The 17,477-nt window shown below is 54.9% G+C and overlaps 1 protein-coding gene across 11 annotated transcripts in view; it reads left to right on the top strand.

Moving 5' to 3' along the window:
• Positions 1–1,386: 1,386 nt before the first annotated feature.
• PARP6 (poly(ADP-ribose) polymerase family member 6) overlaps positions 1,387–17,477 on the top strand; it is a 52,279-nt gene continuing 36,188 nt past the window's right edge. For 5 of the 11 annotated variants that reach the window (XM_044979879.1, XM_044979880.1, XM_044979881.1 and 2 more), the window contains exons 1-2: positions 1,889–2,159; positions 13,212–13,466. In XM_044979879.1, the coding sequence (XP_044835814.1) occupies positions 13,464–13,466 (3 nt within the window). In that variant the 5' untranslated portion in view covers positions 1,889–2,159; positions 13,212–13,463. Of the gene's footprint in view, positions 1,520–1,885; positions 2,160–13,211; positions 13,467–17,477 lie in introns of those variants that run through there. The other 6 variants (XR_006572458.1, XR_006572459.1, XR_006572460.1 and 3 more) reach the window with 4 other exon arrangements.

A 17,477-nucleotide genomic window follows, 5' to 3' on the forward strand; every position in this document is an offset into this window, starting at 1 on the left:
TTGCCGGGGACAGGTTGTCCAATGGGACTTTGATACCCCAGAAGTGGAGGACCAGAGTGACATGGCTGAAGGGTCGTGCCATGAAGAGAGAGCACCCAACTTGCCGAGAGAGTGAGGCAGCAGGGTATGTGAATGAGTGACAGAAGGGGGTGCTGGACTTTGAAGGAGATAATCCCCAGAGTAGCCATGAGGAGCGGCCCTAGCAGTGAGTGTACCCCATTACAGTCTTCAAAGGCAACTGTAGGTAGCGCACGTCACAGTTATCCAGCCTGGCCGTAACAGAGGCCTAAACAGTTGTGGGGACGTCCATATTTGATCAGAAGCATTTCAACCATCTACCCAGGTTCCGAAGGATAAAAGCACTCCAGGCTACTGCTGCTACCTGAAAGTCCAGGTGTAGCCAGGGATGTGAAAGGGCCACCAGTTGTGACCCTCGCTAACAAAAGCTGGAGAGAGGCCCTTAGTAGTGGGAGGAGACAGCACCTCTGTCAGAGCCAGCAGGTTGTTCCCCCAGACTCCCAGCATCACTTTTCTCCTGTCTGATCTGAACTACAGCCAGACTCTAGGAAAACAGATGGCATGGCCTGGGTTTGATGGGAGTGGAACGCGGACTTGTTTTGCCATCAGCTTGCTGACAGCACCTCCCCAGCAGCCTCACAGACTGTGAGTGGGTGACAGGCGAAAACCCTGAGGAACACCATCCCCAATACTGTGGAAGTGCCCTGGGGAAGTATGAGTCACAGGCCAACGCCACCCACTCTCTGGGACCTTCCTGAGAGCCAGTTGTCTGTGATTCCATCCAGGGGCTGCAGGTGGGACCACAGCACTGCCTGCCCAACAGCAGGGGCTCTCCTCCATCCCCAGGAGAAGCTCCCTGATCAGTGAGACCAGCACAGTCTATACCGTACCCTGGCATCAAGCCAGGCAGGACCAGAGGATCCTAGGTGGTGCCACAGCTGTCCTGATACAGCTTCCTTAATAACCTTTCCCAGAGGAGGAAGGTCAGAGGCTGGACTGCAGTGATGAGGCTGTCAGCCTTGGGAGATGGCTTGCTTGGGGGAGGCTAGCACTTGGCCCTCCTGGGCAGAGGTCATAACTGTTTGCTAGCAAAGATCTGCCCTGCCCTTGTCTCACCACTTTACCTAGCTAGGAGGGGCACTGATCCATCTCACAGTTTGGAGGCTGCAGAACTTCAATTACCTCCTGGCTCTGCCCCAGTAAAACTGGCCCGGGGTGGGCGGGGGGAAATAGAATTTGCTCTCTGCTAGAAATTGGACAATCTGGTCTGAACCTGAGCAGCCTTCTCGACAAAGCAATCGGGAAATTCCTCCAAGCGAGGATATGCTGCCTTGGTTCCCAAGGGGAGGCAGGCTGGACTGGGTCACCTCGTCCCCTGGAACAAGCCTTCCGACTGGGGACCTTACGGTCGGTAGGGTGGAAGAAACAAAGACTGACTTAGCCTTCATCATAATCACCACAGTACAGGGCCTTCAAAAGTCACCAGGCCACAGCTGGGCAGGTGGGTGAACTAAGAGGGTGGCAGAGAGGGAAAGGACATTTAGGAAGCTGGGTATAATTTCCGCTGGCAGTGCAGTGCTCTCCCCTCAAGAGATCTGGCACCCAGCCTGCTCCATCTCTGAGGGTAGCACAGTGGGTCCGCAGGACAGACCTTGGGATAGGGAGTTGGGTCATCTCCTGTGTCTTATGCTGCACCAGGGCCAGGGTGAGCTTGTGGGCTTTCTGTGCTGCACTGAGATGGTAGGCGGGAGGCTCGGCCTACAGATGCATGGACATCCGATACACTAGATGCGTGTGTGAGCTTTGTGCATCCCTGCCTCCAGCCCAACAGCACTCTCCTGCTCACTGAGCTGAAAGCATCACATGACTCCAGCCCGGAGCTGCACTGAGCATGGGCGAAGCCATCTGGGCTGCTGTGCTGTGCTCTGTTAAGTGAAACAACAAAGCCAGGAGGAGCAGCCAGACGACAAGCCTTTTGTTTTCTTCCACTCAGCCTCCTCAGCCTCCGTTTTGTCCGCTCCCCTGCAGAGAGAGGCCAGCCATCTCCGGCCCTGATCCCTGGCACGCAGCAGTGCTTCCTCCCCAGCCTGGCAGCCTCCCAGGGCGTTTGCGGCTGCAGGGACTTGGCCGAAGGAATCACCGTGAGTATCAAGGCCTGGCGGTGGCCGGAGCTGGGGCTGGGTAGGTGGGAGAGCGAGCCGCACTGCCTGTCACTGAGCGGGGCAGGGAGGAGGGTGAGGTAGCCATAGGCGTGGAAGGCCCTGCCCAACCCTCCTGGCTCTGGCAGGTGCTGCTGAATGGACAAGCCCTTCTACTCAGGACACTGCCTGTTGTGTTGGGGCTGGGAGGGGGCAGGAGCCAGCTGGGAGAAAGGGGAGGTTTCCTGCTCATTCCCTCACCCCACACCTTGATGCCTTCTGCCTACATAGGCCTTGGTGAGGCGCTCGAGTCCTAGTCTGGCTGTGGGGGTCCCTGCTGTACAGCCCAAGGCAGCAGGGGGGCAGGGCTGTGATCAGGGGAAGGGTCCTGCTAGCAGGCCTGGGGTGGGCCAGAATTGTGCCATCTTCCCCTAGAGGCCATTGCTGATGGGCATGGGGGTTCAGCTCAGGTTCTTCTGCTTCCAGGGGCTGCGGCGGGGTGCGTCCAGGTGGGCCCAGCAGTCCTGTTCAGGTTCCGTTCCCCCACACCACTTGCTCACAGGTCTGTTCCAGGTGGGCCCAGAGATCCTGGAAGGTTCAGTTCTGCCCTAGGGCTGTTCCTCCCAGGCACAGGAACCCTGTTCAGGGTCTTCTGCTCCTGTGCCCAGGATCCGCCTGAGGTGGGCGTTTCTCTGCCTGGTAGGACCCGGAGCAGGCTGTGCACAGGCAGGGGATCTCCTGAGGAAATTCTGCCTATTCCCAGGAGCAAGGGGAACAGCCTGCGGCCCCTGGCATGGCTGGCAGTGTGGAGCAGGCCCAGGTCCCTCACTGAACTGTGTCAGTGTCTGAGACGGAGTCGCTGTGGCCCTGCCTGGGTGCTGTTTAAAGGGCTGCTGCCACACCTGGCAATAAAATCCTAGGAGGGGATCTGTCCCCATGGAGTACTGTTGAATGGAGAGGGGTAACTAGTGGTGTTCCCCAAGGGTCAGTCCTAGGACCAATCCTATTCAATTTATTCATAAATGATCTGGAGAAAGGGGTAAACAGTGAGGTGGCAAAGTTTGCAGATGATACTAAACTACTCAAGATAGTTAAGACCAAAGCAGATTGTGAAGAACTTCAAAAAGATCTCACAAAACTAAGTGATTGGGCAACAAAATGGCAAATGAAATTTAATGTGGATAAATGTAAAGTAATGCACATTGGAAAAAATAACCCCAACTATACATACAACATGATGGGGGCTAATTTAGCTACAACGAGTCAGGAAAAAGATCTTGGAGTTATCGTGGATAGTTTTCTGAAGATGTCCACGCAGTGTGCAGAGGCGGTCAAAAAAGCAAACAGGATGTTAGGAATCATTAAAAAGGGGATAGAGAATAAGACTGAGAATATATTATTGCCCTTATATAAATCCATGGTACGCCCACATCTCGAATACTGTGTACAGATGTGGTCTCCTCACCTCAAAAAAGATATTCTAGCACTAGAAAAGGTTCAGAAAAGAGCAACTAAAATGATTAGGGGTTTAGAGAGGGTCCCATATGAGGAAAGATTAAAGAGGCTAGGACTCTTCAGTTTGGAAAAGAGAAGACTAAGGGGGGACATGATAGAGGTATATAAAATCATGAGTGATGTTGAGAAAGTGGATAAGGAAAAGTTATTTACTTATTCCCATAATACAAGAACTAGGGGTCACCAAATGAAATTAATAGGCAGCAGGTTTAAAACAAATAAAAGGAAGTTCTTCTTCACGCAGCGCACAGTCAACTTGTGGAACTCCTTACCTGAGGAGGTTGTGAAGGCTAGGACTATAACAATGTTTAAAAGGGGACTGGATAAATTCATGGTGGCTAAGTCCATAAATGGCTATTAGCCAGGATGGGTAAGAATGGTGTCCCTAGCCTCTGTTCGTCAGAGGATGGAGATGGATGGCAGGAGAGAGATCACTTGATCGTTGCCTTTTAGGTTCACTCCCTCAGGGGCACCTGGCATTGGCCACTGTCGGTAGACAGATACTGGGCTAGATGGACCTTTGGTCTGACCCGGTACGGCCTTTCTTATGTTCTTATGTTGTGTCAGCGAGGCTGGGTTTGGAGCAGGGCCAACGTCTTCTAGGTCATATCCCTAGGCAGGCTGGAAACACTGCTGAGGCCAGGGGTTGACTCCTGTCTGATGGAAGTGCAGCGACATCATCCTTGGGTTTTGTCCTGATCCCCCTGCCTGTCTCACTGCAGTGGGGCAATGCTGCGTTGCTCCAGGCTGGGTAAGGAGGGGGAGACCCTACAGAGCAAAGGAGAGCCAAAACGTCACTAAATCCATGATTGTGCTGGGCAAGCATCCCAGCTGCTGGTGGGAAGTTATCTAACCCTGCCTCTCCCAGCAGGAGGTGCTGCAGGACACAGGGCAGGACACTGGCTGTGAAGGGTTGTGGGCAGAGTCCCCCTCTCTTACAGGCAGAGTTGCCCTGGCTGTGGGTTGCGTGACACAGATTCAGCGAGGGGAGCCCTGCCTTCTGTTATGTGCCAGCCCTGCCTGCCTCGTGCCAGCCCTGCTTGCAGGCAGCAACTCAGGAGTGCCCGCTGGGCAAGAGTTTGCCCCACTTTAGTGGTGAGCTGCCCCTACAGAGCCAACCTGTCCGGCTCTGATCAGGGGTTAGTGCTCGCACTGTCTGCTGAGGGAAAATGAAGCGAACTTGCATTGGGCTGGGCCCCTCTGCCTGGGACTCTTATGCCACCCTTTGTATTGTTCCGTGCTGGGTGGATTGAAGCACTGGCAGAGCTGTCGGTTGAGCCCCTTCGCCACCTTAGCAGCTTCCTACTCCTTGTACTCTTGTGTGTGGGAGAGTTTTATATTCCCTCCGCCCAGCCCAGAGCCTGGAGGTGGCAGTTGGGTCGTTGCACCGGGCCGCCCTCACCTTCATGGGATTTTGCCAGAGCAGTAGATCCAGCTCCTGCTTTTCCAGGTGTCCCTTGCTTCTTCGAAAAACACTCACAGGCTGACAAAGGGGAGAGAGAGGCAGGAGAGGCCTGCTTCCCTACTGCAGAGATTCCTAGCCATGGGGTGCGGGGTACTGGGCTTGGTACACCTCTGGGCCACATCTGTCTCTCTGGGCAGGAAGGGGTCATTCTAGGGAATTCCTCCCCCACCCCTGGAAATAGAGAAAAGGCCTGGTAGCTGCAGCGTTAAACAGCTTCCCAGGATGGTGGTAGACTTGGAGTGGTTCAGACAAGATTAGCTGTGTTTTCGAAAGACAAGCTTTAATCCGTCTTCTTGGCAAAGTTCTGCAGCCTGTGTGTGCGAGCGTGGGGGGTGAGGCTGGAGGGTCTGTGGTCCCTTCTGGTTGGAATCTGTGATTTCCTGTTCATCCGCTTCCTTCATGGGCCATGGAGAGAATGTGATTGCCCATATTGCCCTTAACATGCTCCCAACACTTGCTGCTGTGCATTAGGATGATGAGCATAATCAAATCTCATGCTTCAGGCCTGGCTGCCTGCAGGGGGTCAGGAAGGATCCCCCCCCGCCCCTCGATGCACAATTGACCAGTTGTGTTCTGTTTGGGTTTTTTTTGCCTTCTGAAGCATCAGAGATTGGCCACAGCTGGAGATGGGACACTGGTTGGGGTGGACCACAGCTGTGTGGTGCTCCAGAGAATCCTCTGTTTTACATGTTGAGCTAGTGCATCTTGCTCATATGCTCAGGGTTCAACTGATTGCCAGATTTGGGGTCAGGAAGGGTTTTTTCCCCAGGGCTGATAAGTAGGGACCTGGGAAGAGGGTCTTCTCTTCCTCTATAGCATGTGGTGCTGGTCGGCTGCTGGGATCAGCTGGGCATGTCTCACCGAATAGGTTCCCTGCCATTGCAGGGTCCTGGGGCATAGGTGGCCCCTCCATCCATCCTGTTTTCTGCCTGTGGCACACAACAGCTTAGCTGGACTAAAGCATTTCAGCTCTCAGGAGACTAAAGTCTCTGGGCTTTATCTCAGGGTTTCTGGGGGAAATGTAATGGCCGCATTTCCCTAGTTTGCTTATGAGAATGTGATGTGGGACTGGGTCAAAGCCTTGCTAAAATCCTGAGATGTCAAGGAGTCTCAGTATAATTATCTGCCCGCTGTTTGGCCATCGAAGGTCAGCAGGGAGGACTCAGCCAGTTATCTCACTCCTCTGACATCTCCCTTCTCCCAAGGGCAGGATAGCTTGTCTGCCCTTGAACTGGGGGAGAGCTCCAGGGAGACACCAACCTTCTGGAGAACCAAAGTGGATGCTTCCCTCCAGCTGGCCCTGCTATACCATCCTGCATGGTATTTGGGGTCGGTGAAGGCTGGGCGAGATAACTGTCATCCTGGCTGCCCTGCCACACAGGAGCTCATAGGGCAGTTCTCTTGGCTAGGAAAAGCCTGGGCCTGACACGGCAATAGCTGCTAAAATCTGGCAGCTTATTCTAATGTCCCTTGGATTTGCTCCAGGCCTTAACTGGTGGCTTGGTGAGGGCAGGATGCACTGGGGTTACACCTGGGTGTCAGAAAGGAAGGGGTTTCCCTTAGGATTCAGATATGTCTGAATCTTAGGACAGCTGAACATAGAAGCTGCCACCGAATTGCCGCCGTGGCGGAAACGTGCATGCCGCCCTAACGGCACATGACTGCCCCCGCCGTCCGTGGCGGCAATTTGGCGCGCTGCTTGGAGCCAAAAACGCACGGACTGCCTCCCCTTGCAGATTGCCGCCCCAAGCACCTGCTTGGAATGCTGGTGTCTGGAGCCAGCCCTGTTTGGCACCGAACTCCCATTGACTTTACAGGGAATTAAGTGGCTAAAGACCTTTGAGGATCTAACCTTTGCTCATCCAAGGGCAGCATTGCAGTCTGGCGAGCTCTAAGTGTTCAAAAATCACAAGTCAGGCCTCCAAAAATCGTGAGATGAGCTTAAAATCATGAGCCCTTTAGAACAATACAGCAGGGGTTCTTTTTAGTTTGCCTTCTCCATTCTGAGCCTTTAGGCTGCACTTGCTTCATGTTTTCAAGCTTCTCTCTGCAATCATAAGGGCTAGACACTTCCTGTATTTGAACAGAAAGTTGGGATTCTCCTGGATCTGTGCTAGGAGCTGCACAGGCACAGAGCAACAGACAGTCTCTGCCACAAGGCGCTCCCAATCGGAATAGGCAAGACAAAGGGTGGGACGGGAAACAGCTGCAAAGAGAGGAAGTGGGTTTCCTAGGGTGCCACAGCTTTGCATGCTGGGCCATGAAGTCTCTGCAGGTTGTGCTTCTCTATTAACTACGAGGGCACCTGCAATCAGAGGTATTGTGGCCTAGTGGTTAGAGCATTGCACAGTGAGATGGGAATCTCCTATCTCCTAGCCCAGGTCCTTGACCACCAGCTCACACTGCCTCCTGGATGGCAGGAGCCCTCATGTTTACACCAGAGGGCAGCCTGCAGAGACTCCAGGTGCCAACACACTCTGAACAAAACAAGCTGGAGCACTGCCGTTTCCACACATCCTGGTCTGTTCAGAGGAGGGTGCTCCATGGGCCTGGCCCCACTTTTCCCACTCTGGTTGAAAGGCAGCCCTATGGGGCTGGGGCAGGGAGCGGAAGGAACCAGCCCACTTGCATCAAGGTAGGTGGGGTGGCGCTAGCCCCCAGCCCCAGGCAGAAGGTCTGGGGCCCAGTTCTGAGAGCAACTGGAATCCCTGTGCGATCTCTTGTCTTCCCACCCTGCACAGTGAAGTAAGAACGCGGCTGAGACAGGGACTAAATGAATTCACCAGGGTTTGTCTATCGCTGCTCAGCAGTTCCCGACCATTGTGCCCATCAGATGGTGGTTGGGCTCCTGGGAAATGACTGGTGGGGCCAGTTCAGTTCCTGGTGGCTGGGTGCCCACTCTGCCTGCTTCCACCCTGCCAGGAGAGGATCCTCTGTCAGGAGCTCTCCCCTGTCACAGGGAAACTGCTCCTGGCTCAGGTTGTTAGGGAACACTTCAGTGAAGATGAAGTGATGTGCTTGGGGGCTCACAGGGAATCTGTGGCAGAGCTGGGAGTTGTGCCCAGGTCTCTTGGAGCATCACCAAGACAGGAGATTAGAATCATAGAATTCATAGATTGTCTTAGAATGATCCATGCTGAGGTCTCTCTTCGCCTCCTGGTTCCTGCACTTGGGACATGTTTTCCAGCTTTTCTCAGCATCCCCCAGGGCTAGAAACTCTTGGATGTACTTGAAAGCCCAGATTCTCAACCCGTGAGGCCAGGAACTGGGGCTCTGTGAAAACCACCAATGATTCCGAGCATCACCCTAAAATCATGGGGGTTGGCAGCACTGCTCTGGAGCCCCTTGTCAGTGCCCTGCCCCCTGAGCCCCCTTCTTCCCTCCAGCCACAGTGGGGAGCAGTGGGTTTTGAGAAGGGCTGGACAGTAGCAGCAGGCTCCCCTCCCTAGGGCTGGGCTGAAAGGAGCCCCGGTGCTGAGGTGGGTGGGGAAGTATCTAGTCAGCGAGCCCTTCACCACAGCATGCGCCCAGACAGCACTTAGGCAGGCCCTGTGCAGTACCATGGCAGCATTCTGGCTAGGAGCTGCAGTGGTCTGTGCCCAGCAGCCCCAGTAAAGAACCCCTTTAATACACTCACCATCTTTCCTCCACCATCCTGTTGCGGCTCTGGGCTGGCCAGTCCCCTGCCAGTCACTGGAGAGCTGTCGTACCCACAAGGAGCTGCATGGGAAGCCTTGCTCTCTCCCACCCCAGCCATGCCCATGTTCGCGTGGTGTGTGGCATAAAGGCTGCATGCCCCTGGAGGATCCCTCTCGCACTGGTGTGCTCCTCCCAGGGTGGGCCAAGCTGGCTTTACCCAATGACACTGTGTCCTTATAGGACTTGGGTGTTATCCCTTTACATAGCTGTGAGCCCTCTAGTGGCGCTCATGGTGTTCTCCACTTTCAGCCATGTGTACATGGAGCTGGACTCGCAGGGTGGTGTTAGTGCCCATGGGCTTTCTGCGTCATCACTGCCCCAAAGCTGTGTTGGTGCAGAGCTGAGGCTGACAGACTGTGGCTTCTGCCTTGCCAGGACATCGAGTGCCCCTGAACGTAACCCTCTGCAAAGCAGAGACACAGAGTTGGGTGGGGGCTGGTGTGTCCACCATCACCTTAACTCTGCCCCATGGAGGTGGCAAGAGCCCCTGGGGATATGCTGCTACCTGCTTGCTAGGCTGTGTGAGTTCTGAAAGGGTTAAAGGCCCTGCATGCGGGCAGGGGGTCTGCATGCTGGCAGGGGGGTCCCCATGCGCTTGGCTCGGCATTGCAAAGGATTTAAAAGAAATCCTGGCTTGTCCCTTGCTCTCACCCCCCGGCCCAGCCCCACTGCCCTGGTAGTGCCCTGCAGATTCCCCCAGCCATACTGTTCCATCGAGGGCCAGGTCCCTCCAGCTGTGTGCAGTGCCACGGCTCCTGCCACAAGCCATCAGAGCTGCTCTGGCCGGCAAGGTGTCTCCTACCCCAGCCTCTGTTGGGTCTAGCAGGAAGATCAGAGAGCTCACTGCCCCATGGCCTGAGTCTCAGTGCCATCAGAACTTGCCCTCCTATAGGCTGGTGCCCAGAGAGGGCACCCGGCAACATTCCCAGCATGCAAAGAGCCACAATCAGAACCCACAGCGGATTGCAGGCTGCCAGCCCAGCTCTGATTGTGTCTGTAAATCTGGCTTCACAGTGCAGGGCTGCTGGGGGAAGGCAGGAGGGCCCCCGGAAAGTGAGGGGCTGGTAGCTCAGCCTGAGAGAGAGAGAGAGGAGGAGCCCAGTAATGCCACCCATGCCCAGGTGTGTGCCAGCACTGGAGCTATCACTGTTCTACCCAAAGGCCTTGGCATCTCACAGCCTGTGGCTGGCATTTGCTCCACTGCAGGCGGTCAGCGGCGTTTCCCTGCCCAAGCCAAGCATCATGTTCTCATCCCGGAGGAGAAATTACTCAGGGAAACCGAGCAGCGGCCCGGGGCTGCCGTTAGCGCTGGCCGAGGGAGGTCAGGTGCCATTCGTAAAGCCTAGCTCCCTGCATGGCAGAGAGGGCACGCAGGGAGGGGCTTTATTAGCTGCTGTCATCCTGGGGGGCATTGATGCCCAGATCCTCCCAGGTGGGGAGCTGTGGGGAGTGAGCACAAACCCCAAGTCAAAGCCATAATTGCTTAGGTCTTTTTAGCTGGAAAACTGACATTTTGGCAACTTTGGAAGCTATTAATGGGCTGTGCATAGTTAACGCTGCTCCAGGCTTGCTAGCTCTGGGGCACTGTGGGTGGGGACAGGACAGAGCTGTCCCAGCCTTGTCCGGCAAGGAGGGCTGGAGGGAATGGCACCATCTATGCCATTCCCATCTTTTGCCAGTAGGAGGCGCTGTAGGAAAGCCAGCTGATGAGGGCTCGCAGCTGCTTCAGCTTCTGTCTATAGGGAATAGCCAAGCAATGCTGGACTGAACAGTACAGGGGCTGATCTATGGCCCGGCTCTGTGGTATTCACAACTGTCACTTCCAATAGGAGGAGCATGGGTTGTGGGTGGTGCCCACAGCTACCCCGCTGCCAGCCTCTCCCAGCAGCTCACGGCATAGCAACACAGCCATGGCTTTGCTCTTGGGCCAGTCTGATCAGGCGACAGTCTAAGCTGGGGCATGAGCCAGAGCTGAGACGACGCTTTCAGTCCAGCTCCACGGGCTGGTCACTTGTTGACATGATCTAGCACAGGGCGCCAGGCGTGGGAAGGGAAAGGGAGCCTGGAGCTTTAAGGCCACGGGTTTCTCCCCCCACCCATATGGCCTGGAGGCTGCTGACGGGGTTCTGAGAGCCAGCGAGGCAGATGAGGGGCAGGGGTCAAGGGGTGAAGTGTCAGCAGCCTTGGACCCAGGAGCAGTATGGAGCCCAGTGTTTGGGTCTGGGTGAGATGCAGGGGTCTGGCCACTAGGGGGACACATGGAGCTGCACTCCACTCATGTAGGATGAGCCATGGGAGCTGTCCCCAGGGGTGATGCCGTGGGCCTTCAGGGTGCAGCGGCTATGAAGGGAACACTCTGGTGGGTGCGGTTATATTGGGTGCTTGGGTGACTGGTGGGTGCAGGCGTGTCTGGCGGTTGGATGGCTGCTGGGTGGGTGAGTTGGGTGGTTGACTGGCAGGCATGTTGGGTAGTAGGGTGATAGGTGGGTGTGGGCATGTTGGGGTAGGTGGCTTGAGGGCCTGTTGCTTGGGCATTCTTTGCCATGGAAGGAATATTGCTCCTTGGCCAGATTCCCGGTTGGGGCCTCTCCTCCCACCCTGCACTGGCCCTGCAGTTTCAGCTGGCTGAGGGATTCCAAACTACTATGTGGAATTGCTGTGTGCCGTTAAACAGATGGCAAGTTCCGCCCCAGAGGTGGCTGCATTTCAGCAGAGGCGGCTGGGATTGTTTCCCAATATTACCATGTTGTCAGGACTATTACTGCAGCACTGGGCCTGAAATACCCCAGCCCTGTAGCATTGCTGCAGCTGGGTGCTCCTGCAGTCTGCTAAACCGGGTAATCTCTGTAGTCCAGGTGCAGGGGCCCCTGCCTGTGGGGAGGAGTGGCTGCGCATGCCCCCTGCTGGTTGGGCTGGGTGTTACAGGGGAGAGCAGGAGGAGGCTCATGCTGTCTACGCATGGTGGGTTTGAACACCCTTTTCCAGCCTCTCACTCAATAGCCGGGCCAACCCTTCCCTCCAGACCTGTGGAACCAGCCCAGGCCATCTACACACAGCCAGCCTCTCGCTCAGGTGTTCTTACCCTGGCCTCACCACCCAACATCGGCTCTCCAGAGAGTGTCTCAGGGCTGTGGGGCTGGCTGGGTTTGGTTCCCTGCTCTGGGCCTTGCCGCCTGGTGTGCAGGGTCATGAGGCTGCTCAAGTTTGGCCCGGCCACCCCATCCTGATGGCGGGGGGGAGGCCACCTGGGCCAAGTGTGAGGGAATGCCACTGCTGGGCCAGGAGGGAGCGGGTGGTGTCATGTTCCCCTGTATGTACCGGCCCTTTGGTGTTCCCCCTGCCCTGCAGCTGGGTGACACCCCATCTTCCATATCTGCTGTCCTGGGCACCCCGATGTTCCCTCCGCTGCACAGCCAGGCTCCTTCCCCACTGCACCCCAGCCTCTTGAGCCACCCAACTCCTTCCAGCCCCCCACTTTACCCCCAGAACCTAAACTGCCCCCAACCCAGGGGCCATGTGTGGGAGGTTCTGCTTTTTGGGGAACTATCAGCTTGTCAACCCTCTGCCCCCAGATCCTTCCCCAACCCTCCCAGAACCATTAATTCCTTCCTGACTGCACCCCTCAATCTCTCCACTCCACTTCCAGGCCCTCAAATTCCCCCTATCCCTTATCCTCTGCCCTCCATGAGCTGGGGGGCTGTTTGTTTTGGGGTGTCTTGACTTGCCCATCCCCTCAGTTGCAGATGTGTGGGGTGGTCCCCAGCTATTCATATCTGGCTGGAGCATCTGGAATATTTGCTCCGAGACCCCTTGGATGGACCTCTGGGGGTGCATCGGGTCTGGGGGCGTCTCTGGGGGGGTGACAGGCCAGCCAGGTTTGCAGATAGGTCCTGAGCCCCAAAAGGCTGAGAACCGCTTCCCTAGCTGCTGTCACACCCTCGTGTGGGCTGGCCAGTGGAGGGCCCCTGACCCCCGCCACCTGGGCCGTGCCATGTGTCACACTCACTCCGTGGGGGCGAGGAGGGTTAAATACTTCAGAGGAAAGTTTCCTCTGCCTCTGCTGCGTGGATGCCCAGTGGACCTGCCCAGCGCCCTGCAAGAGGCTGGGTGCTTGTCCTGCTGCACCCGCTTTGCCCTGTGTGTGTTCCCCGGGCACAGCAGGGTGGCATGGACCCATGTTCCTGCCATGTCAAAGTGAGCCTTCTCTTCCCCGGGCATGGGAGTGAGGCAGGATTCTTTCCTGGCCTGCGATGCAGGAGGGTGAGGGCAGGATCCCAAGCACGAGGGGTACCAGCGGCACTGCCCGGGGGCTGAGGCACTTGTGCCACATCCCTGGTCTTGCCTCTCTGTCTGCAATCCCTGTGTTTGCCATGCAGGGCCAGCAGTGTTTGGAGCAGCACCCGAGCCCCCGCTGCACAGCGCTGACGTAACCACGATGCTGGCTGCCTTTTAGAGGCCAGGGACTCGGTTGCCTGGAAACAGCAGAAGATACTCTCCAGCCCGGATCTCAGCCCTGACGTCAAGGCCTGACGCTGCCTGGATGCCTGGCTCGCTCTTTCCAGGCCGCCTGGTGTCATGGAGGGGAGAGGCCTAGCCTGACAGAGGAGTGCCCGGGAACCACGAAGCAAATGGTGAGCAGGGCGTGGCAGAGGGACGGGCAGGCAAACGGGAGCCCCAGCCCAGCGCAGCGACGGCCACCGGGCTGCTGCTGTGGGGGAAAGCCCAGGGGTGCGGGTGTGGGAAAACAGCATGGAGGGAAACAAGGGGCAAATGTGGGGAGGGGTCAACCCAAGACTCATGGCGCTCCGGCTCCCCCAGCCTCCCAGCGCGAAGAGATGGCGCTGAGGTGGGGGGGCACAGTCAGGGGTGTTGTGGACAAATGAGGCTGTCGGGGCTCAGAGCATGAGATCAGGGGTTCCCAGAGAGCTGCTGGCTTGGCAAAGGATAGCAGGCCAGGGCTGCGCCCCAGCCACACAGATGGGCGTGGCTTGCCATTTGGGGTGTGGCTTCTTTGTACTTTCTTCTCTCTCTCTTGTTCCTCCCTCATGGCCTCTTCCATACTGTCTTTTCTTGCCTATCTCTTTATCTTTCTGACAGTTTTCCATCTTTCTTGTTTTCGGTGCTCAGTGGCCAAAGCAGGTCCATCTCACTCCTCCCTTGCCGCCTGTTCTCTGTTCCCCACTCAGTTTTCCTTTCCCCTTTTTAGCCTTCCTTCCTTTCTCCTAACCTGACTGTTATCTCTGAGGCTTTGGGAATCCGGCCCTTGGAATTTCTCCCTGGAGAAACTGGGCCTAGACCTGGCTCCTAACCCCAGGGCCTCTAGCAGCCACCATGAGAAGAAGAGTACCCCTATGCAGGGAGGGAATGGTGGGCTTGCAAATGTCCCAGAGCACTTGGATGGGGGCTCCTGGCTCTGAAGATATGAAGGGCCCGATTTTGCTCTGCAGTACTCCCAAGCCTGTTTTCCCCCTCTCTAAATACAATTGGTCTGTTCCGTGTTTGTACGGTACCTAGCATCATGCTTCATGTCTAGGGCTCTAGGGGCTTCGGTAAATAATAAAATAATTGGCACAGCTTTTTTCTGCTTCCCTGGTCCATCACTGTATTGTTAATTAATAACTCTAATAATTAGTAACACATTTCTGTTAAGTAGCATCTGAAGATGCCAGCTGGGAGCAGGGCCCCATTGTTAAGGGCTTGGCACTGTAAGCGCAGAGAGTAAGAGGTGGTCCCGGCCTTGAAGCGTGTACAGTCTCAGTCAACAGGATAGACACAAGGTGGGGGAGGTGTCATTGCTGACTTGCTGTATGTACTTGAGAGGGAAAACAATGCAGCCATTTCTTTAAAGGAGACACGCACAAGCAGTGTGGCTTGTGTCATTTTTGATTCCTATGTGGTGCATCCACATGGCTCCAAAGTTCATTTTATTCTATTACACTTTTTTGCTGCTTGGTTTTGCTATTTTCAAAGCTCAGGTCCGGTCTCTCCTCTTTGTCTGTCTATGGATGACAAAGAGTAAGTAGGTCCAGTGAAAGATATCACCTCACCCACCTTGTCTCTCATTCAGCTTAACAAAGGAAGGTTAAAAGGTGGCTTGATTACAGCCTATATGGGGAACAAATATTTAATAGGGGGCTCTTTGGTCTAGCAGAGGAAGGTCTAATATGATCCAATGGCTGGAAGTTGAGACTAGCAATAAAGGGTCAGTTTGTAACAGCGAGGGGACAGTTTACCAAGGGTCGTGGTGGATTCTAGGAATTATTTTGGGGCAGTTCTCTGGCCTGTGCTATACGGGAGGTCAGACTAGCTGATCACAGTGGTCCATTCTCGGCTTGAAATCTGTGACTGGCAGGTGACATTACAGACACCTGGCAACATTTTCAAATGCACCTAGGTGACTTAGGAGCCTGAGTTCCATTGATTTGAATGGGGTGTAGGATTCCAGGTGACACAGATGCTTTAAAAATGTTGTCACTGCCCCCAATTAATGGAGAAGGGAAGTTAATTTAATGCCAGTAGTTTGCTGAGCACTTGCTGGTGGTGTGCAGAGAGCTGGCTGGTCCCATGATGCCTGTTCCTCCTTGCTATTTCCAGCAGATAAATTGCATCAAAAGAAGCTAAAAATACATTGACTGCTTCCCTAATGTCATTCTTCCATGTTAGTGAACGTTGTAGCTGCCAGGGGCCTGGGAGCTGGGCTGGGCTGTGGGGAGTGTCTGTGTGACAGTCTCATGGGGGCTGATGAGGGATGAGCACAGTGAAAGAACTAGAATAGAGCAGTATTAGCATGTGGCCCATGGTGGGAAAACTGGAGAGAACCCCTGGTTTCAAATGCTGGGTCTTTTGTTAACTCTCAGTTCACTCAAACACCTGACAAACTGGTGGGAGAAAAGCTCTTTTGTTAAAGGTCCAGCTGCCCCATCTAGCTAAGGGCTGAGTGAGTTCCCAGTCCCCATCTCTGGCTTCCCCAAGAGGGACCTCCTGCCCTATAGGGGAAATACGGCAGGCCATTCCTGAGACCCTCATATAAAAACAAGCCACACTCTCTCTCCCCTGATGGAAAACAAGCCACAATTCTGGCCTCCTGTAGCCACTGGGAAGGGTCAGGAAAGGGCACAGGCCCCTTGGTAGCTGATCTGATCTGGACACGTGTGTGGAGGGGAAGCGCTATCACCGGTTGGCCAGTGGGACCAGGTCAGAGCTGTGCCCTGACTCACTGCCTGGGGAGGACGGCCCAGTGGGTAGGGCACCGAAGGGGACCTCAGCAGACATGCATTCAGTTTCCTGTTCAGCCACAAGTGACACTGGGCAAGCATCTTCCTCTCCCCAAGCCTGGGGTTTTCTAGAAGCTGGGGATGTATCAGTTGGAAGTGACAGAGGAGGAGAAATACCTGGGTGTATTGGTTGATCACAGGGTGACTGTGAGCTGTCAATATGATGCAGCCGTGAAAAAGGCTAATGCAGCTAGGATGCATCAGGCGGGGTATTTCCAGTAGAGGCAGGGAGGTGTTAGTATCATTATACAAGGCACTGGTGAGACCTCATCTGGAATACTGTGTGCAGTGCTCGTCTCCCAGGCTTAGGGAAGATGAATTCAAACTGGAACAGGTGCAGAGAAGGTCTCCTAGGATGTTGTGAGGAATGGAAAACTTACCTTATGGGAGGAGACTCAAAGAGCTTGGCTTGTTTAGCCTGACCAAACGAAAGCTGAGGGGAGATTGGATTGCTCCCTATATATACATCAGAGGATAAATCCCTGGGAGGGAGAGGAGTTATTTAAGTTAAATGCCAGTGCTGACACAAGAACAAATGGCTATAAACTGGCCAGCAATAAGTTTAGGCTTAAATTAGATAAAGGTTTCTAACCTTCAGAGGAGTGAAGTTCTGGAACAGCCTTCCAAGGGGAGCAGTGGGGGCAAAAGACCTAACTGGCTTCAAGACTGAACTTGATAAGTTTATGGAGGGGCTAGTATGTTGGGACTGCCTACAATAGCATATGGCCCATTGGTGACTGCTAGCAGCAGATGTCCCCAATGGCTGGTGATGGGACACTAGATGGGCAGGGCTCTGAGTTACTACAGTCTGGCTGGTGGGTCTTGACCACATGCTCAGGCTTCAACTGATAACCATGTTTGGGATCAGGAAGGAATTTCTCCCTAGGTCAGATTGGCCAAGACCCAGGAGTTTTTTTGCCTTCCTCTGCAGCATGGGTCACTTGCAGGTTTATACTAGTGTAAATGGTGGCTTCTCTTTAACTTGGAGTCTTTATACCATGATTTGAGGACTTCAGTAACTCAGCTAGAGGTTAGGGGTCTGTCACACAAGTGGGTGGGTGAGATGCTGTGGCCTGTGATGTGCAGGAAGTCAGTCTAGATGATCATTCATGATGTTCCCTTTTGACCTTAAAGTCTGTCAGTCTATGAACTGCAACCTGGGGTAATAGTCCCTCCTTCAAGGGGCTGATGTGAGACCCCATGAATGGCTCTGAGGTGCTCAGATGCTCCGGAGATGAAGGCCATACCAGTACGCAGACAGCCCACTTCGGTCCCCTCTGCCCTGGCCTGGCAAGCTGACCCTGCTGCTCTGACCTGGGTGTGAGCGAGATGGCCATGGGCCCAAGGCTCCGGCTGTGACTTGTAAAT

Source organism: Mauremys mutica, chromosome 11, assembly GCF_020497125.1.
Source record: "Mauremys mutica isolate MM-2020 ecotype Southern chromosome 11, ASM2049712v1, whole genome shotgun sequence".
In the NCBI taxonomy this organism is placed as follows: domain Eukaryota; kingdom Metazoa; phylum Chordata; order Testudines; family Geoemydidae; genus Mauremys; species Mauremys mutica.